This window comes from Salvelinus fontinalis, chromosome 11 (genome assembly GCF_029448725.1).
Source record: "Salvelinus fontinalis isolate EN_2023a chromosome 11, ASM2944872v1, whole genome shotgun sequence".
NCBI lineage: Eukaryota > Metazoa > Chordata > Actinopteri > Salmoniformes > Salmonidae > Salvelinus > Salvelinus fontinalis.
Window position 1 is genome coordinate 36295271 of NC_074675.1, and position 23002 is coordinate 36318272.

At 42.6% G+C, this 23002-nt stretch overlaps 1 protein-coding gene and 1 long non-coding RNA gene across 3 annotated transcripts in view; one reads left to right on the forward strand and one right to left on the reverse strand.

Moving 5' to 3' along the window:
* The window catches only part of LOC129865644 (N-alpha-acetyltransferase 40), a 29223-nt gene extending 16555 nt beyond the window's left edge, over positions 1-12668 (reverse strand). The window contains exons 1-2 of one of the 2 annotated variants that reach the window (XM_055938578.1): positions 12263-12668; positions 7943-8038 (exon numbers count right to left, since the gene is read on the reverse strand). In XM_055938578.1, coding sequence (XP_055794553.1) covers positions 7943-8038; positions 12263-12268 — 102 coding nt within the window. In that variant the 5' untranslated portion in view covers positions 12269-12668. The other variant, XM_055938579.1, reaches the window with a different exon arrangement.
* Positions 949-4325, forward strand: LOC129865646 (uncharacterized). The gene is made up of 2 exons (XR_008761405.1): positions 949-1500; positions 1861-4325. It is a non-coding gene; the product is annotated as an uncharacterized LOC129865646 (long non-coding RNA).
* Positions 12669-23002: the final 10334 nt, after the last annotated feature.

The window sequence follows — 23002 nt, forward strand, 5'->3', positions numbered from 1 at the left end:
CCGTCCCCTCGCCCCGACACGGGCGCGAACCAGGGACCCTCTGCACACAACAACGGTTGCCCACGAAGCACGGTCGTTACCCATCGCTCCACAAAAGCCGCGGCCCTTGCAGAGCAAGGGGAAACCCTACTTAAGTCTCAGAGCAAGTGACGTAACTGATTGAAATGCTACTAGCGTGTACCCGCTAACTAGCTAGCCATTTCACATCCGTTACATCCATACTACCTCAAATCAGCCTGACTAACCGGCGTCTGTATGTAGCCTCGCTACTGTATATAGCCTGTCTTTTAACTGTTTTATTTACTTACCTATTGTTCACCCAATACCTTTTTTGCACTATTGGTTAGAGCCTGTAAGTAAGCATTTCACTGTAATGTCTACACCTGTTGTATTTGGGGCACGTGACAAATAAACTTTGATTTGAGTAAAGGGTCTGAAAACTTATGTAAATGTGATATTTAAGTTTCTAAATTCTAAAAAACAGTTTTTGCTTTGTCATTATGGGGTATTGTGTGTAGATTGATGAGGGGGGGGGAAAGACTGTCGACAGGTGTGTGCCGTTCCAAATCATGTCCAATCAATTTACCAGAGGTCGACTCCAATCAAGTTGTTGAAACATCTCAAGGATGATCAATGGAAACAGGATGGACCTGATCTGTTTTTGTGTGTGTTTTTTTTAACACTTTGCAAACACTTCTAAAAATCTGTTTTTGCTTTGTCATTATGGGGTATTGCGTGTAGATTGATGAGGAAAAACATGTATTTAATAAATGTTAGAATAAAGCTGTAACGTAAAAACATTTCTGAAAAGTGAAGGAGTCTGAATACCTTCCGAATGCACTGTATCTTTTTCATAATCAAAAATATTGTATTTTCAGCTGATGTACAAAACCAAAAGTGAAAGACGCAAAAACAATACTTAAGAACGGGAAGCATACAAATAGCGCACATAGAACAGATATATCGCTTCTTAGACTTGCTTTCAATGAGATTACTATCTGAATTTGGTCAGGTCGCCCAAAAAGTTACATATAGGATTCTTTCACGCTTCCGGGTTTGTAGAAAGGAAGTTCAGCAAAGCGGCGTTGCTTATGTTCCGGTTACTAGCAACAGCACAGAGTTAGCAAGCTAGCATAATGGCTGCACAGTCCTCTCGCCAATGACACTAGTGTCCCAGCAACAAACAAAAACACCCATACTTCAGGTTTCACAACTTCACAAAGGATGCGACTGTACGTGACAGCTGTGTGAGCAAATACAAATCGTCTGAATTTTAACGCGGCCAACATCAACATAACACAAAAAGGCCGTTCTCGCATTAAATCTGAAAGTTCCCTGTCGGTTCTCTGGAACGACTGGGGGAAGAGCCTGCAGTCTCGGTCTCTCCCTGACACAGCAAGTGCGCGACTGGGAACAGCAAGTGGATGTCTCCGATATGGACACAAGTGTTGGTACCTCTGAAGTGACTGCAGCATGGACCATGACTGCCTGCCCTCCCTGGTGAGTAACGTGAACTTAGGTTTTCCAGATGGTTGATGATGTGTTGTAGCTCAGCGCTGTAGTTCTGCAAACGGTTGCTATAGTTCAGATATTGCATTACCTGTATTCAGTTTTTGAAATAAGAATAGTCTCGGTTCTCCCACTTAAGCCACCCTCCCCTTAGTTTTGACCAACATTTCTTAAACCAAATAGCACTACCATAACATACTTGATTACGTTTGTCCTGAGAACTAGACTAAGTTAGAGTTGGTTTACTGTGTCATGATACTGATAATCAAACTGAATAATAGTACAATTTTGCTATATAAATTATCCCTTTTCTTTTCTTGGATGCTCCACTGGATCGAATCAATGAGCTAGAGCTACAAGTCCAACAGCGCTCTGTTCACCAGCTGCAAAGATTCTGTGCATCTGATGACAACTCTATACCCGGTCCCACTCAGGTCTTCATGGTGTTCTGGGAATCCATTGTCCCCTCTGCCTCCAGGTTAATCTACTAGTCCAAGGCCCAGAAGGCTGGAATGGGAAGCACAACACCAAGGCCCAACAGGAAGCTGCCGCTCATTGACAAGTTTTTTCTTTACTGCTGTCGAGTAGCTGCTGGGCTGAAGGAGGTGTTGGCGGACATATTTTGCTTGAGTGTCCGAACAGTAAGCTGCATTATAATAAACTGGACCAACTACCTGTATCTTGTCTTGGGCTCTGTACCCATTTGGATGTCCAGAGAGCAGGTGCAGGCAAGAACGCCTGACAAGTTCAAAGTTGTTATCCTGGACTGCACAAAGCTGAGATGTGCCAACCCCTCCTCTCTGACAGTCGGAGACCTTTTCATCTTACAAAAAAACACACCACCTTTAAGGGCCTGATTGGGATTGCACCTTGTGGAGCCATCATCTTTGTATCCAGGTTTTCACTGGGTCCATCTCTGATCAGGAGATCAGAGCTAGCTCCAATACAACCAGCCTGAAAGAATTACTAGTAGAAACTACAGTCATTTTCACTATTTTTAGGAATCCTTGTAAGTATTAGCTAGGTAGCTAGGTTCGCCTATTGAAATTGAACTTCAGTTCATGAAATTAAAATAGCTAGCTAGCTACTTAACCCTGTTGCCCAAAACTAATGTTATAAGCAGCCAGATAGCTTCATCTGGCTAGTGAGGCTCGGATCGGGTTGTGTTGTGAAGCTAGATTAGGCACAATAGTGGAATTTGCCGTTTTCCTTCAAAATAAAAGGTACAGTCTTTGAAGTGATGCAGGTTACAATTGGTGGAATCATGCCATATATAGACTAGATAATGTTAAACAAGGTTGGAATGTGAAGCAATGAAATTGTGTATCAGTCTCAGTGACACCCACAGAACACAACTGTGAAGAGTTTACGCAAATATTAGCGTTGTAGCTCTTATCGCGGGACTATGACTGTGTGAAATCTCCCAAGTCAGCCTATTGTGTGTATTGACATTCATATTGCACTGTAACAGCTTTACCTAAGGATTGGGGATCAATGAAATGGTGTATCAGTCTACTCAATACCCAATATTTTTTCGCTAAATCCTCAGTTATCAGACTCAAACATCTACGCAGTATTGCATTTCCTCTGGAATAGTTGACAATAATTGTGGCTCAATTCACAGTCCCTCAATAAGAGCTACAATGCTAATGTTCTCTGGGTGTCATTTATCCACAATCCATAGGTAAAGCTGTACAGTGAAATAAGTATGCCCCCAATGCATTTCTAAAGTATAATACATCCAGTGTGATTAACGTCAAATTGTCTTCTGTTGATTTTATATAACATTCCAACCTCGTTTAGCACGATCTATCCAATTATGGCATATTTCTAGTCATTTGCATCACTGTCAATTACACTTTTATTTTGAAGGCTAACCGCAAAGTCCACAATTGTGGCTAATCCTTAGTGTGGCTAGCTTCACATAGCTGGGTCCGACCACCATTAATCAAATAAAAACGGTCTTATTAATTAAGGTTATTTTAGATGACACCTCACTATATAGTTAGCTAACTATAGCTACTGAAACAGATTGTCGTTTTGCTATGTCTTTGGGGAAGAACATTGTTTGCTTCCATGAGCTAGCTAGCTTTTTTTTTAATGACCGGCACTGTAGGTGCGCGAGACTACTTTACCAGCATCAAATCCTACGTATCGATGAATCCTTGTGACATATAAAATACGAGTGTAATAACCACGTAAAAAATGTATGAACGCATTAGTTGTGACCTGCAGTCATATTCAGGTCCTGATTGGTCAACAAGCTTATTTGACGTGTATCTTTTTTGACATGCCAAGACCCAAACGGCGTTCCATAGAAATCCTAATTGGGACATATGTTTCCAAGAAAATAACTTTTGTCAGTGTGGTGTGTAACCTTGATTTCACTAGGCAAGTCAGTTAATAAGAACAAATTCTTATTTACAATGATGGCCTACCCTGGCTTAATTGTGCTAACTATTGTGTTAACTACTTAACTGTAATAGAATGCTTAAAAAGGCAGCTAAAATGTTAAATATCAGTTATCAGTATCAGGTTTTTTGTCAAGTTAAATCTCGGTATCGCCAAAAATGTCATCAGTGCATCACTAGTTATATTAATTATGTCATTATAAATAACAGCTTTATACCAACGTGTACATGTTTTGTGATCATTATAAATTGATCTGTTCAGATGATGAATTTTGGATCATTTGTATTTTGAATGTGTATTAGGTTACGAATAATATGGTGTTTTGGGATGTAGTATTTGCATAATGCATTCATCTGTTAGAACATTGTTACATTTGATTTTATCATTAAATATTCATTCTGTGACATGTTTAGTCTGTCATAAAATAAGATCACACTTCAATCAGTAGAATACTCTATTACAATGTTGCTTACATTTTAGTCATTTAGCAGACACTCTTATCCAGAACAACTTACAGTAGTGAGTGCATACATTTTCTTACTGGTCATCCGTGGGAATCGAACCCACAAACGCCATGCTCTACCAACTGCCACACGGGAGAGACAAACAAGATTATTTAAACAAATTATCTCCTTTACATACAATTGTAAATAGTTATATACAGTACACAACCAAAAGTATGTGGACACCAGCTCGTCAAACATCATGGGCATTAAAATGGAGTTGGTCCCCCCCCTTTGCTGCTATAACAGCCTCCACTCTTCTGGTAAAGTTTTCCACTAGACGTTGGAACACTGCTTCAGGAACTTGAGTCCATTCAGCCACAAGAGCATTAGTGAGGTCGGGCACTGATGTTGGGCAATTAGGCCTGGCTCACAGTCGGCGTTCCAATTCATCCCAAAGGTATTTGATGGGGTTGAGGTCAGGGCGCTGTGCAGGCCAGTCGAGTTCTTCACACCGATCTCGACAAATAATTGATGTATGGACCTCGCTTTGTGCACAGGGACATTGTCATGCTGAAAAAGGAAAGGGCCTTCCCCAAACTGTTGCCACAAAGTTGAAAGCACAAAATCGTCTAGAATGTCATTATAGAATGTCATTAATGTCCCGATAGCATTAAGAGTTCCCTTCACTGGAAGGGGCCTAGAACGAACCATGACAAACAGCACCAAACCATTATTCCTCATTTACATTTGGCACTATGCATTAGGGCAGGTAGCGTTCTCCTGGCATCTGCCAATCCCAGATTAGTCTGTCGAACTGCCGGAGAACGCGTTTCCACTTCTCCAGAGTCCAATGGCGGCGAGCCTGCCATTGCGCATGGTGATCTAAACTCATTTCATGAAGCTCCCGACTAACAGTTATTGTGCGGACGTTGCTTCTAGAGGTAGTTGGAACTCTGTAGTGAGTGTTGCAACCGAGGACAGACAATTTTTACGCGCTTCAGCACTCGGCGGTCCTGTTGTGAGCTTGTGTGGCCTACCACTTCGCAGCTGAGCCGATGTTGCGCCCAGACGTTTCCACTTCACAATAACAGCACTTACTGGGGCAGCTCTAGCAGGGCCGAAATTTGATTAACTGACTTATTGGAAAGGTGGCATCCTATGACGGTGCCGCGTTGAATGTCACAGCTCTTCAGTAAGGCCATTCTACTGCCAATGTTTGTCTACGGAGACTGCATGGCTGTATGCTCGATGTTATACACCTGTCAGTAACGGGTGTGGCTGAAATAGACAAATCCACATACCTTTGAATATATAGTGTATGTATATTTCCTTGGGCAACATTTTGTGCTTGCCAAGTAAGACTAGCTGACCTGCAACAATATTTATCTTAAGGTACACATCCATGTAGGTGTAGAGGTCAATCTCTGCTATCAAAGCATCTCTCCAAATGATCTCTACTGTAATGTCACGTCTAGCGTTGTATTGAAGTCGCACCAATCTGGACTTGCCAGTGATATTTGTGGCTGTGTTTGAGCTTGGCCTGTCCATTAACAAACTTAATGTGTTTCACATCAGTTACACTCAACGTCAGGGCACTTGATCTCGGCTAGCCCGAAGAATGGCGCTGCAGAGGGGTCAAACTTTCCCATCGGGGCTTGCCCCAAGATGGGGTGCATCTGGGTGCACAACGAATCCACAAGGTTTGATCGAGACATTAAATAATTCTTAATAGTCCTCCAGAACTCGACTCAAGCTCAAGACCCTGCCATTCACCTTTAAGCATCCTCATGGCTAGGGCCTGGCTAGACGAGTCTCCACGCACGTGGCATGCTTCGCTGAACCGGCTAGCAGTCACACATGGTTTCCTCATTTCCTTCCATTATAGACAGGCAGACTGCAATTGCCTTTCTTTTACTGTGAGTTGGGGGAATGCAGGAGCATCTGGACGCTTTAGAATCTCTTGGGGTGACAGTTGGGGGACACTAAGACAGCATTGACCCACGGGGCACTGGAACAAATCTAGAGTCAACCAGAGTAATTTCTTCCAGTCCATGCAGCACCTTGGCGATGGCAGGTTGCGGTCTCATGCTCCTCAAACTTGGTCCAACAGACAGCACCATCATGTCAGGAAGAGGCCCTGACACACATAAGCATAGACAAGGGATGAATGTCAGTCAAGACCATAAAACTTTAGTCCAATAAATTTCAACACGAGTGAAGGCAAAGTGTCAGCCTGGGGATGGCAACCTGTTTAAAAAGACAATTGTAACTCACCAGGGAATGCATGGTAAATAGTGCATTTAATGCCACTCCTGCCTGATGTCCTTGGCTTCCTCAACCATTAATCAGCAGTCTCTGGTCAAATCCCCTGGTCAAACAATGTACATTAATGAGCCTACAAAAATACAAAATGTGTTGTCTATGACAATATGAAAAATTCTCAATTTCAAAACTTGACCATTATGGTGTAATGTGCAATCTGGAAGAGTAGAGCCACCAGATGATTGCACAAATCTCTGAGCTGCACATGAACAGGAGAAGCAGTTTATGATGACACAGCCCTTGCAATGTGATCTAAAAGAACATGCGGGGGGGGGGGGGGGGGGGGATCATCACATAGTAGTGATACACTGTTCTTGATCAGCAAGGTCATGACTCCTCTTCAACTCACACATTAAAATGTAACTGACCAACTACTAAAAGTTTACTATACTACATTTTAAAATGTTATGCAGGCTCAGATCAGTAACAAAGGAACTAGGCCTACTGCATGTCCAGGTACATGAGAACCGATACGTACGAGCAAAATACAGGTAAACTGCAACCGCATCAACAATAAGCACTAAACTGCCTATCATATCTCGTAACCTGCAGTAAATGGGGCTCCTCATTGGCCTGTGACACCTTGTCCATACTACCACTGCCTTCTGGTCTATTATGTTTTATCAAAAAAAAAAAAAAAGAAAAAGTGTTAGGTGGGATGTAATCTATTAGCGTACATAATTTTAAATTGCTGCTCTTAATGTTACTGAGATGGGTCTAGCTAGCTACGATGCTTACTAGAAACAAATAATATACACATATTAGTGGCTGGCCAAATAGTTACCATTAATTAGTTGTCTAGCTAAGTCTGACAAACATTAAGTAAAGTTAGCTTGCTAGCTTGCACTATTCAATTTGGTAATGGCTTAACTAGCTAGCTAACGGTAGCTATCTCAACTGGTCACTTCAAGCACTAACTTACCTTGATAGTTGAAGATATATTGTTTGTGGAAGAAATTGTATTCTTTATCAAGTTTACATCTCTTCGTCTGGGAATGTTCGTGAACGATAGCCACATCACTCATGCAAATTGAGTAGTGACTGGGTAAACGCCATGATCGAATTTTGCGGAAGACTAGACGACAACCGGATATCGTCATACCGCTTGGCAAGGGAGGAAGTTGTCTGTTGGGGGTGTGAAAAAAGCCTATTGTAGCTTTAAGTACTCTACACCACTGAAGATCAGTGTGCATATAAACATTCAATGATGTGGCACGCAACCATTGGTTGATGCAATGCACATAAGGACTTACCTTATTTGCTCTGTCCACCTTGGCACACACAGCATCCATGGCTGCCCTCTCCGCCAGGCGAGCCTGTTTCTTCTCCTTCGCTTTGTTTGACTTCCTCTGGAGAGTGGTATGAGGGGAGAGAGGTACAGTTAGAGATGGTAAATAGAAATGTCAGTTGGTCAATCTTCAAGCAGAAGGCTGCAGCAGTAGTGTGTTTGTGTGCATGAGTGAAGTAAGGGACGTGTGTCCCAATATTGATGTAAGGCCAAAGAAAGATGGTTTAGTGCCTCTTGTTTCTTAGAAAAACATACGAGGGACTAGCTATATGATTACAAAAGAAAAACGATTTATGGTCCGAATGTTGGTTTCACTGTGTTGGCATGAGTGGAATACTGGCACACAGCTAGCTAGCAAGCAAACAAACAAACAAACAGCTAGCTAGCAAGCACACAGCAAGCAAGCAAGCAAGCACACAGCAAGCAAGCAAGCAAGCACACAGCTAGCTAGCAAGCACACAGCTAGCAAGCAAGCAAACAAACAGCTAGCTAGCAAGCACACAAACACACAGCTAGCTAACAAGCACACAAACACACAGATAGCTAACAAGCACACAAACACACAGATAGCTAACAAGCACACAGATAGCTAGCAAGCAAGCAAGCAAACAGCTAGCTAGCAAGCAGCTAGCTAGCAAGCAAGCACGCAGCTAGCTAGAAGTGTGTTGGCATGAGAGTGGAAAACTGGCACGCAGCTAGCTAGCAAGCAAACAAACAAACAGCTAGCTAGCAAGCACACAGCAAGCAAGCAAGCAAGCACACAGCTAGCTAGCAAGCACACAGCTAGCAAGCAAGCAAACAAACAGCTAGCTAGCAAGCACACAAACACACAGCTAGCTAACAAGCACACAAACACACAGATAGCTAACAAGCACACAAACACACAGATAGCTAGCAAGCAAGCAAGCAAACAGCTAGCTAGCAAGCAGCTAGCTAGCAAGCAAGCACGCAGCTAGCTAGAAGTGTGTTGGCATGAGAGTGGAATACTGGCACGCAGCTAGCTAGCAAGCAAACAAACAGCTAGCTAGCAAGCACACAGCAAGCAAGCAAGCAAGCACACAGCTAGCAAGCAAGCAAGCACACAGCTAGCTAGCAAGCACACAGCTAGCAAGCAAGCAAACAAACAGCTAGCTAGCAAGCACACAAACACACAGCTAGCTAACAAGCACACAAACACACAGATAGCTAACAAGCACACAGATAGCTAGCAAGCAAGCAAGCAAGCAAGCAAACAGCTAGCTAGCAAGCAGCTAGCTAGCAAGCAAGCACGCAGCTAGCTAGAAGTGTGTTGGCATGAGAGTGGAATACTGGCACGCAGCTAGCTAGCAAGCAAACAAACAGCTAGCTAGCACGCAAACAAACAGCTAGCTAGCAAGCAAGCACACAGCAAGCAAGCACAGCAAGCACACAGCAAGCAAGCAAGCAAGCACACAGCAAGCAAGCACAGCAAGCACACAGCAAGCAAGCAAGCAGGCACACAGCAAGCTAGCTAGCAAGCACACAGCTAGCTAGCTAGCTAGCAAGCACACAGCTAGCTAGCAAGCACACAGCTAGCTAGCAAACAAGCACACAGCTAGCTAGCAAGCAAGCACACAGCTAGCTAGCAAGCAAGCAAACAGCTAGCTAGCAAGCAAACAAGCACACAGCTAGCTAGCAAGCAAGCAAGCAAGCAAACAAGCACACAGCTAGCAAGCAAGCAAGCAGCTAGCTAGCAAGCAAGCAAGCAAACAGCTAGCTAGCAAGCAAGCAAACAAGCAGCTAGCTAGCAAGCAAGCAAACAAGCAGCTAGCTAGCAAGCAAGCAAACAAGCAGCTAGCTAGCAAGCAAGCAAACAAGCAGCTAGCTAGCAAGCAAGCAAACAAGCAGCTAGCTAGCAAGCAAGCAAACAAGCAGCTAGCTAGCAAGCAAGCAAACAAGCAGCTAGCTAGCAAGCAAGCAAACAAGCAGCTAGCTAGCAAGCAAGCAAACAAGCAGCTAGCTAGCAAGCAAGCAAACAAGCAGCTAGCTAGCAAGCAAGCAAACAAGCAGCTAGCTAGCTAGCAAACAAACAAGCAGCTAGCTAGCTAGCAAACAAACAGCTAGCTAGCAAACAAACAAACAAGCAGCTAGCTAGCAAACAAACAAGCAGCTAGCTAGCAAACAAACAAGCAGCTAGCTAGCAAACAAACAAGCAGCTAGCTAGCAAGCAAACAAGCAGCTAGCTAGCAAGCAAACAAGCAGCTAGCTAGCAAACAAGCAGCTAGCTAGCAAACAAGCAGCTAGCAAGCAAACAAGCAGCTAGCTAGCAAGCAAGCAAGCAGCTAGCTAGCAAGCAAGCAAGCAAACAAGCAGCTAGCTAGCAAGCAAGCAAACAAACAAGCAGCTAGCTAGCAAGCTAGCAAACAAACAAGCAGCTAGCTAGCAAGCTAGCAAACAAGCAGCTAGCTAGCAAGCTAGCAAACAAGCAGCTAGCTAGCAAGCAAGCACACAGCTAGCTAGCAAGCAAACAAGCACACAGCTAGCTAGCAAGCAAACAAGCACACAGCTAGCTAGCAAGCAAACAAGCACACAGCTAGCTAGCAAGCAAACAAGCACACAGCTAGCTAGCAAGCAAACAAGCACACAGCTAGCTAGCAAACAAGCACACAGCTAGCTAGCAAGCACACAGCTAGCTAGCAAGCACACAGCTAGCTAGCAAGCACACAGCTAGCTAGCAAGCAAACAGCTAGCTAGCAAGCAAACAGCTAGCTAGCAAGCAAACAAGCACACAGCTAGCTAGCAAACAAGCACACAGCTAGCTAGCAAACAAGCACACAGCTAGCTAGCAAGCAAGCACACAGCTAGCTAGCAAGCAAGCACACAGCTAGCTAGCAAGCAAGCACACAGCTAGCTAGCAAGCAAGCACACAGCTAGCTAGCAAGCAAGCACACAGCTAGCTAGCAAGCAAGCACACAGCTAGCTAGCAAGCAAGCACACAGCTAGCTAGCAAGCAAGCACACAGCTAGCTAGCAAGCAAACAAGCAAGCAAACAAGCACACAGCTAGTTAGCAAGCAAGCAAACAAGCACACAGCTAGCTAGCAAGCAAACAAGTACACAGCTAGCAAACAAGCACACAGCTAGCTAGCAAGCAAGCAAGCACTCAGCTAGCTAGCACACAGCTAGCACACAGCAAACAAGCAAGCAAGCCAACAGCTAGCAAGCACACAGCTAGCACACAGCAAGCAAGCCAACAGCGAGCAAGCAAGCCAACAGCGAGCAAGCAAGCCAACAGCGAGCTAGCAAGCCAACAGCGAGCTAGCAAGCCAACAGCGAGCTAGCAAGCCAACAGCGAGCTAGCAAGCCAACAGCGAGCTAGCAAGCCAACAGCGAGCTAGCAAGCCAACAGCGAGCTAGCAAGCCAACAGCGAGCTAGCAAGCCAACAGCGAGCTAGCAAGCCAACAGCGAGCTAGCAAGTTAGCAAGCCAACAGCAAGCCAACAGCGAGCTAGCAAGCCAACAGCGAGCAAGCAAACACAGTTGGCTGGCCAGCAAACAAACAAAAAACAGTTGGCTGGCCAGCAAACAAACAAAAAACAGTTGGCTGGCCAGCAAACAAACAAAAAACAGTTGGCTGGCCAGCAAACAAACAAAAAACAGTTGGCTGGCCAGCAAACAAACAAAAAACAGTTGGCTGGCCAGCAAACAAACAAAAAACAGTTGGCTGGCCAGCAAACAAACAAAAAACAGTTGGCTGGCCAGCAAACAAACAAAAAACAGTTGGCTGGCCAGCAAACAAACAAAAACAGTTGGCTGGCTAACAAACAAACAGTTAGGTAGGTAATGTTAGTTAGCGACTTCTTACCCCAGCTAGATGTAGGTTGTAAAACGTGACTTAAAATCATCAGGTTACTTACTACTTCTCAAATGTTCTAAACAGGTAGCTAAGAGTCGAGCCTCCCACCTTGCCTAATCTAGACTAGTGTGGCACAATGAGAAAGAAGCCTTTGTGAAAATTGATTCATATCAAGCTAGTTACGTGGCTACCAAATTCAGGTAGCACCACACCTGAAAACAAACACACCGCACGGGAGAGCGTTGCAATGGGGCAACACTGGACCAAATAAAACCAGTGAAAAAGATGGTTTAAACAATCACAAAAAGGGGTTATTTTGGAGCTGGTTAACGGTGTGCCTGCCAGCCATCCATTCATTCATTCCGTGGTCTCTCCATCACGCATCCACGGGATCATGATTTTGGACGCTGTCTTTGTTTGATGGAAGCATTCACCTTTTTACACAAATACACGGACAGACGGTCAAAACTCACCCCCATATTGCTGTATTATAACGACCGCCTTGAAGAAACTAGCTACCTATCTTGCAAGCTGTTGTATTGATATAGCTAACTAGATCGCCAAATTAATATTGTTTCTTGAGTGGGGCAAGATTAGGTAAAATGATTGCGTTGCTAGATATTTAGCAAGCTAACTACCACATTACCTCAACTGGCTACAAATAACAATATGCCCACGATTGCTTACATTAACTTTAATCGACGAAATTAGACGTTTAATCACGTTTTATATTATTTGGCGCCAAGAGAAAGGGTTGATTTACGTCTCTTGGCCCTACTCCCTTTTCTCTATCCTTTCCTCCCTCTTTCTTTTACTACTCTTCTCAGACCAACATTAACGAGAATATCGTTTCCTCTTAAGCATTGGGGAAATGACGACATCAGCTTGTCGGGGGTCAATAAAGAAAGAAACCTGACAACTATTATTCCTGAATTCACTCTGCAAAATGGCTATATAAGAAACTGTATCCATGTTTTTCTCACTTGTTGTGGAAATATGAATAATGATTCTGGTAAGTATTTAAGAGGGTCTGAACGAGCCAAAATATTTATGGCTATTGAGGCATGGTTGTCCAAAGCCTTATACTCAGTGATGTCTATCTACACTGTAGTAATATTATTATTATTATTATTAAAAAAGATATATACTTTTTTTTATTAACAACAAATCAATACAGGAAGTACATGTGGGAACACAAGTGTATATAAATAATATACAAAGGACAAGTGGGCTAGGGGGTACAATATCACATTACACAAGGACCTTAAGGGACATACTTATTATTCTAACAGCTTTTTTGTTAGTATAGTATTTAATTGTCTTTGTAAGGTAAGAAAACGTGGTGTTTTGTTTGTAAATTTACATTTGTGAAAATGAAATTTGGCCAAAAGAATAATGAAATTAATTACATAAAAATGTTTCAGCTTATTTCTATCGTAGGTAAAGAATCCACAATAGTGTAAGATCTTCATAAATGTGTTCAATTATAAATCTACTGATGTCTTGCCACAGTTTTCTTACGTGAATACAATGCCAAAAAAGATGCAACACTGTTCCTGGGTGGTCATTACAAAAGGAACCATTTGAGTTGATGTTTTCCTTAAATTTCTTCATATAGTGGTTGGCAGGATAATATTTATGAATAATTTTATAAGGAAACTTCCTTAATTTTGTTAACAAGTAGGTATGTGTGTGGCAACATCCAAACTTTCATGATGCCACTTAGGCCAACAGCAATATGTACAGTGGGGCAAAAAAGTATTTAGTCAGCCACCAATTGTGCAAGTTCTCCCACTTAAAAAGATGAGAGAGGCCTGTAATTTTCATCATAGGTACACTTCAACTATGACAGACAAAATGAGAAAAAAATCCAGAAAATCACATTGCAAATAAATTCATTAAAAATCCTACAAATTATGGTGGAAAACAAGTATTTAACAAAAGTTTATCTCAATACTTTGTTATATACCCTTTGTTGGCAATGACAGAGGTCAAACGTTTTCTGTAAGTCTTCACAAGGTTTTCACACACTGTTGCTGGTATTTTGGCCCATTCCTCCATGCAGATCTCCTCTAGAGCAGTGATGTTTTGGGGCTGTTGCTGGGCAATACGGACTTTCAACTCCCTCCAAAGATTTTCTATGGGGTTGAGATCTGGAGACTGGCTAGGCCACTCCAGGACCTTGAAATGTTTCTTACGAAGCCACTCCTTCGTTGCCCGGGCGGTGTGTTTGGGATCATTGTCATGCTGAAAGACCCAGCCACGTTTCATCTTCAATGCCCTTGCTGATGGAAGGAGGTTTTCACTCAAAATCTCACGATACATGGCCCCATTTATTCTGTCCTTTACACGGATCAGTCGTCCTGGTCCCTTTGCAGAAAAACAGCCCCAAAGCATGATGTTTCCATCCCCATGCTTCTCAGTAGGTATGGTGTTCTTTGGATGCAACTCAACATTCTTTGTTCTCCAAACACGACGAGTTGAGTTTTTACCAAAAAGTTATATTTTGGTTTCATCTGACCATATGACATTCTCCCAATCTTCTTCTGGATCATCCAAATGCTCTCTAGCAAACTTCAGGCGGGCCTGGACATGTACTGGCTTAAGCAGGGGGACACGTCTTGCACTGCAGGATTTGAGTCCCTGGCGACGTAGTGTGTTACTGATGGTAGGCTTTGTTACTTTGGTCCCAGCTCTCTGCAGGTCATTCACTAGGTCCCCTCGTGTGGTTCTGGGATTTTTGCTCACCGTTCTTGTGATCATTTTGACCCCACGGGGTGAGATCTTGCATGGAGCCCCAGATCGAGGGAGATTATCAGTGTATCTTCCATTTCCTAATAATTGCTCCCACAGTTGATTTCTTCAAACCAAACTGCTTACCTATTGCAGATTCAGTCTTCCCAGCCTGGTGCAGGTCTACAATTTTGTTTCTGGTGTCCTTTGACAGCTCTTTGGTCTTGGCCATAGTGGAGTTTGGAGTGTGACTGTTTGAGGTTGTGGACAGGTGTCTTTTATACTGATAACAAGTTCAAACAGGTGCCATTAATACAGGTAACGAGTGGAGGACAGAGGAGCCTCTTAAAGAAGAAGTTACAGGTCTGTGAGAGCCAGAACTCTTGCTTGTTTTTAGGTGACCAAATACTTATTTTTCACCATAATTTGCAAATAAATTCATTAAAAATCCTACAATGTGATTTTCTGGATTTTTTTTTCTCATTTTGTCTGTCATAGTTGGAGTGTACCTATGATGAAAATGACAGGCCTCTCTCATCTTTTTAAGTGGGAGAACTTGCACAATTGGTGGCTGACTAAATACTTTTTTGCCCCACTGTAACTAAGTGGGTAGAAATATGTTCCCTCCAACAAACATAACACGATTTTCTTATTTAATTTCTTGCATTAAGGCTGTTTATTATATGCAAAATAAATATTTTAAAATGTCAATTATTATAACTTCATCTTTGATCTTCGGGTCGTTCATGGGTTGTACAACGCCTCATTTGGCCACAAGATGGCGGTGCTCGACAAGACGCGATTTGGAGAAGTTCAACAAATGAACCATTAGCATGGATGGACCATTAGAACATCTAAATTAATTACTGCCTTGCCATAGTTATTCATCATGCATTTTCAAGTGATTGATAGATTTTTCCCCCTTTATTTAACTAGGCAAGACAGTTAAAAACAAATTCTTTTTTAAAATGACGGCCTACCCTGGCCAAACCCTTCCCTGACCCGGACGACATTGGGCCAATTGTGCGCTGCCCTATGGGACTCCCTGATCACAGCCAGTTGATACAGCTCAGAATCGAACCAGGGTCTGTAGTGACAACTCTAGCACTGAGATACAGTGCCTTAGACCACTGCGCCACTCAGGAGCCATTTGATATGATTGGCTATGTGCACCGTTGCTTGGGTAGGCCTTTCCAGTGTGTAGCCTACAAGATCCCTTTATATGGTTGTGGACATCCATATGTTGAGAGTTTTCTACAGGCCTATGGTGTATTCTTTACACACACACACGGCCCGTTAGTAAGCCCAGCCCACAACCCTTTTTGGGGTAATCTGTCTCGCAGCTAGAGATGGCATTTGTGGAGAGAGGCGAGAAGCAGGTCAGGGCATGATATTAATTACACGAATGACAATTTCTGTTATGGCTTTCAGGCTACTACTGTTTTGGTTACACAGGAATTACTAATGGACTGTCCAGAGACAACAATGGTCTGGCCCCTGCATGGCACTGTAGATCTGTAAGGATTGGATAGGTATAAGCAATATGGAAGTGAGTATTAGTATTCTTCCTATCATGTTGAAGTTATATTGCTTAGGCCTATACCTATCCATTCCTTTCAGCTCTTCATGAAGTTCCCAGTGGCACAACCCTTAGGCTACTGGACTCCTTGGCTATTCTCTCTCTTTACCTGTCTCACATTCATTTGAGCGGCAGACAGTGATTATTTTGCTAACGGCCCTAATCAGTTTCCCATGCATTGTCAATGGGGTTTGTAAACCAACCCGGATGTAATATACAGGGGGTGGTCAGCTCAGGGATTCGATTCAGCAACCTTTTGGTTACTGGCCCAACGCTCTAACCACTAGGCTACCTGCCGCCCAAGGGTAAGTTAACCAAAAGTGGACAGACTCCAATCAGTTACTGAGACAATTGCCCAGACTTCGTAGACAGTTTAATAATGCTTAAACCTCATCTTCATCAAATGATCCATAAAAGGGACCAACTCAGAAAATGCGTATTTATTATTTTCCCACCCCTTATTTCCCTCTACCTCTGGGTGTGCATGTTAGTATATGAATATTAGTCCAATTATTATTTGATCAAATCTCTAGTAATCAATTACACAGAAAATGCATCATCTTTTCATATATTCACAGAATCCATATAGAACGTTAGAAATTCTTAGGTACTCACATCAACCAATCCATTGGCTCAGCAAACATTTTCCCAGTGAAAAAAAAGCAGAAGTTTCCCGGACACTACCCTGCCCGGTCATGGGATCCTCAATCGTTCTCTAGAGTTCCAGAAATTATAGACTTGCCTCTACTTTCTAAAATAACATCCCGTGCTCAGTACCACCCCGTGATATTCTATGATGGGCAGTGATGAACGTAACCCCAAGATAACGTTCAATTAAAACTTATTATCCAAATTTGAATCATCTTTTGATGCAAATTTCTATATATTATTATCCTAATTTAAGATGAACACTTATTTCTACCCTCACACACTCTCGTATCACATTCACAGAAAACACAAGCAATTTAAAAAATATATATATATTTCACCTTCATTTAACCAGGTAGGCAAGTTGAGAACATGTTCTCATTTACAATTGCGACCTGGCCAAGATAAAGCAAAGCAGTTCGACACATACAACAACACAGAGTTACACATGGAGTTAAACAAACATACAGTCAATAATACAGTAGAAAAATAAGTCTATATACAATGTGAGCAAGTGAGGTGAGATAAGGGAGGTGAAGGCAAAAAAAGGCCATGGTGGTGAAGTAAATACAATATAGCAAGTAAAACACTGGAATGGTAGATTTGCAGTGGAAGAATGTGCAAAGTAGAGATAGAAATAATGGGGTGCAAAGGAGCAAAAATAAATAAATAAATACAGTAGGGAAAGAGGTAGTTGTTTGGGCTAAATTATAGATGGGCTATGTACAGGTGCAGTAATCTGTGAGCTGCTCTGACAGCTGGTGCTTAAAGCTAGTGATGACACAGAGGGGAATGAGACAGACGAGGAAAACCGGTTAGCGCTGTTTTTAGATTTCAAACCCTGTCTATATGAACAGGGAAACCCATACCATTATCAAAATATTGCCTAATTAGTGGTCCCAAAACAAAACATTCACAAAAGAGTAACCCAGGGCATACCTGGTGTTAGGTTCTAAATATCAGAGTAAGAAATTGACGGACTCTATAAAAGCTCCAACCAAGTTTATTCACCCCAAAGGATCGAACAGCTGAACAGACAAAAACATATTTCCACCAGTGATAATATATATACTAGAGGTCGACCGATTAATCGGCATGGACGATTAATTAGGGCAGAATTCAAGTTTTCATAACAATCGGTAATCAGCCTTTTTGGATGCCGATTATGGCCGATTACATTGCAATCCACGAAGAGACTGCGTTGCAGGCTGACCATCTGTTACGCGAGTGCAGCGTCAAAAGGACCTTGTGGCTGCCAGGAGCCAAGGTAAGTTGCTAGCTAGCATTAAACTTATCTTATAAAAAACTATCGATTTTCACACAATCACTAGTTAACTACACATGGTTGATGATATTGATGACATAATCAACTTTTATTTTCTTCTCCAACACTGAATACAATTCAACATGGCAATGACTCAACAATACGACGGCATAATCAATAATTCATTAAGTTAACTTTCAATAATACTGAAATATATCTGTCTGTGTTTTTTCATTATTTCAACCAACTTGAACATGTTTCATGATTTATTTTAGACTAAATATATTTTATTTATGTATTATATTAAGTTACAATAAAAGTGTTCATTCAGTATTATTGTAATTGTCATTATTACAAATATATATAATAATCATCTGATTAATCGGTATTGGCTTTTATTGGTCCTCCAATAATCGGTATCGGTATCGGCGTTGAAAATTCATAATCGGTCGACCTCTAATATATACCACAATTTGGGTGGAGTCTCCTCCTTCTCTCTAAACATTGCATCTTTATTGCTAGGCTAGAAGTTAAGTGAGCAATAAACTGTTCCTTCTCCCTTAATGTGACCTGACCTGACCTCGACCCCTTTCATCACTAATCCACGGCTCTCCACCCTTATAAGTGTCTGCCATATGTGATCGTTTACCCTGCACTCAATACATTATAAGCTTAAATGCACCCACCATATACATTCCTCCTACAGATAACCATAAACTACTGGTGTAGAACCTTGACTATGGCACCTCGCATGTCTCTAGCATAACTAATGATTCCTGTTGCGAGTGGCATGTTAATGAAAGATCAGTATCTCAATGCATTCTTAGTCCAAACTGCTATACATTTTGCAGTGTGTAGACCTTCCTCAATAAACCTGACACTCCAACTTGTGATAAGGTGCATCTAGGTGATAGATGTAGGAGTCAGGCGCAGGAGAGCAGGGATGTCTGAGAAGCGTGTTTTAATAAGACAGTCCACCAACACTGGAATGCCACAATTTAAATGGACGACGCCCTCGTGCAAACGCACAGAGGAACGAACACAGTTCCGACACTCATACACTTACTTAACCGTGAAAACAAATAACGGTAAATCCAACCGAGCACATTACAACGAAAGACTAATCCCGCACAAACCTAGGCAGGCAACAGGGTACATATATACACACAGAAATTAACGCAAATGAAAAAAGGTGTGAAAAGAACCAAAGACAAAACAAACAGAAAAGGAAAAAGGGATCGGTGATGGCTAGTAGACCGGCGACGCCGACCGCCGAGCGCCGCCCAAACAGGGAGAGGAGCCACCTTAGGTAGAAGTCGTGACACAACTAGACAATTACGGGCATGGTTTACCACCCCCCTTCTCCCAGCACTTCAAGCGTGTCTTCATTGGTCCTTCTCCAGATAGCGTTACAGTTCATCTTCCCAACGGCACATGTGTAACTCTTGCCTGTCACATTTGATAGCCCTTGATAATGTCCCGATTTCAATATCCAAATAAATAAATCTGTTTTTCCATGTCCCAGAGTCTCTCACCTGAGCCGCCAACACCATTTTGTCCGGTCCATTTCTCCCACCAGTACACCAGCAGCATGAGAGAAGTTTGAATGTTATCTCTCTTCATGCTCACTCCACATGCACGGTCTCAGGACTCATGGCGCACTCCTGCCGCCTGTACCAAGGTGATGGCTCGGACTCAGATAGGAGTGTTAAAAGTCACTGTCGTATTGAACACCTTGGTTGCTCTTTCTTCAGCCGGTTAGCGAGGGTTTTGAGGTTCACACACTGTTCAGTCCAATTATCTCTTTCATGCATTAAACCTCACTGGGATATGTGGGACACTAGCGTCCCACCTCGCCAACAGCCAGTGAAATTGCAGGGCGCCAAATTCAAACAGAAATCTCATAATTAAAATTCCTCAAAACATACAAGTATTATGCAACATTTTAAAGATAAACGTCTTGTTAATCCAGCCACAGTGTCTGATTTCAAAAAGGCTTTGCGGCGAAAGCACACCTTGCGATTATGTTAGGTCAGCGCCTAGTCACAGAAAACCATACTGCAATTTTCCAAAGAAGGAGAGGTGTCACAAAAGACGGAAATAGCGTTAAAATTAATCACTAACCTTTGATGAGCTTTACCGGATGGCACTCCCAGGACTCCATGTTAGACAATAAATGTGTGTTTTGTTCGATAAAGTTCATCTTTATGTCCAAAAACCTAATTTGAAATTGGTGTGTTGTGTTCAGAAATGCATTGTCTCAAACAAACATACTGTGAAAGTGCAGAGAGCCACATCAAATTACAGAAATACTCATCATAAACATTGATAAAAGATACAAGTGTTAAACACACAATTAAAGATAAACTCCTGCTTAATGCAACCGCTGTGTCAGATTTCAAAAAGGCTTTACGGCGAAAGCACACCTTGCGATTATGTTAGGTCAGCGCCAAGTCACAGAAAAACATACAGCCATTTTCCAAAGAAGGAGAGGTGTCACAAAACTCAGAAGTAGCGTTATAAATATTCCCTTACCTTTGATGATCATCATCAGAATGCACTCCCAGGAATCCCAGTTCCACAATAAATGTTTGTTTTGTTCGATAAAGTCCATAATTTATGTCCAAATACCTCTTTTTAGTTGCGTGTTTAGTCCAGTAATCCAAATACAAAGTACGCAAGCAATTAGTTCAGACAAAAAGTCAAAAAAGTTATATTACAGTTCGTAGAAACATGTCAAACGATGTATAGAATCAATCTTTAGGATGTTTTATCATAAATCTTCAATAATGTTTCAACCGGACAATTCCTTTGTCTTTAGAAATGAAAAGGAACGCAGCTCGCTCTCACAGCCGCACGCCTGACTTAGCTCATGGCATTCTGCCAGACCTCTTAGTCAAACAGCTCTTATTCGCTCCCCCTTCACAGTAGAAGCCTGAAACACAGTTCTAAAGACTGTTGATCCCTAGTGGAAGCCTTAGGAAGTGCAATATGATATGTTTCTCAGGTTGTTGCCTGCCATATGAGTTCTGTTATACTCACAGACATCATTCAAACAGTTTTAGAAACGTCAGAGTGTTTTCTATCCAAATATGGCAGAATACAAACAGTGTAGTTATTCCCTCCACATGCAATCAAACAGGCAAAACGTCAGTATTGAGAGAAAGTGGAGTCGCAATTTAACGGCTCATACATGAGACGTATGTGGCAGGGTCTACAGACAATCACGACCTACAAAAGGAAAACCAGCCTTATTCGCCCGCTTTAAGGATAAGACAGTGCCACCGGCACGTCTCGCTACCAAGGACTGTGGGCTACCCTTTTCCGTGGCTGACGTGAGAAAGACATTTAAGCATGTTAACTCTCGCAAGTCTGCCGGCCAAGACTGCATCCCTAACCATGTCCTCAGAGCATGCGCAGACCAGCTGGCTAGTGCATTTACGGACATATTCAATCTCTCCCTATCTCAGTCTATGTCCCCACATGCTTCAAGATGGTCACCATTGTTCCTGTACCCAAGAAAGCAATGGTAACTGAACTAAATGACTATTGCTTCGTAGCACTCACTTCTGTCATCATGAAGTGCTTTGAGAGACCTGTCACCCTAGACCCACTTTCATTTGCTTGCCGCCCCAATAAATCCACAGATGATGCCATCACACTGCACACTGCCCTATCCAATCTGGACAAGAGGAATACCTATGTAAGAATGCTGTTCATTGACTATAGCTCAGCATTCAACACCATAGAACCCTCCAAGCTCATCATTAAGCTTGATGCCCTGGGTCTCAAACCCGCCCTGTGCAATAGGGTCCTAGACCCAGGTGGTGAAGGTAGGTAACAACATCTCCACTTCGCTGATCCTCAACACTGGGGCCCCACAAGGGTACATGCTCATTCCCCTCCTGTACTCCCTGTTAACCCATGACTGCGCAGCCATGCACACCTCCAACTCAATCATCAAGTTTGCAGATGACACAACAATAGTAGGCTTGATAACCAACAACGACGAGACAGCCTACAGGGAGGTGAGGGCACTCAGAGTTTGGTGTCAGCAAAACAACCACTCACTCAACGTCAACAAAACAAAGGAGATGATCGTGGACTTCAGGAAACAGCAGAGGGAGCACCCCCTATCCACATCAATGGGATAGCAGTGGAGAATGTGGAAAGCTTCAAGTTCCTCGGCGTACACATCACTGACAAACTGAAATGGTCCCCCTACACAGACACTGTGGTGAAGAAGGCGCAACAGGTGAAGAAGGCGCAACAGTGCCTCTTCAACTTCAGGAGGCTGAAGAAATTTGGCTTGGCACCTGAAAACCTCACTAACTTTTACAGATGCACAATTGAGAGCATCCTGTCGGGCTGTATCACCGCTTGGTATGGCAACTGTACCACCCGCAACCACAGGGCTCTCCAGAGGGTGGTCCGGTCTGCCCAACGCATCACTGTGGGCAAACTACCTGCCTTCCAGGACACCTACAGCACCCGATGTCACATGAAGGTCAAAAAGTTAATCAAGGACAACAACCACCTGAGCCACTGCCTGTTCACTCCGCTATCACCCAGAAAGCGAGGTCAGTACAGGTGAATCAAAGATGGGACCGAGAGACTGAAAAACAGCTTCTATCTTCTAGGCCATCAGCCTGTTTAATAGCCATCACTAGCTCATAGAGGCTGCTGCCTATATACATAGACTTGAAATCACTGACCACTTTAATAAATGGAACATTATTCACTTTAATAAGGTTTACATATCTTGCATTACCCATCTCATATGTGTTGTGTCTTTGGCTATGCCGGATTAAGTGATATGACATGCTATTCTAGAAAATTCTTTCTCTGTAATTAATATTACCTGATTGAGCTAATCATGTAAATGTAATTAACTAGAGAGTCGGGGCACCACAAAATAATATTTATAGAGCTGTTATCTTCCGAATAAACTCTTAAAGACCTAGTAATGTTTTACATCAATAGCAGTCA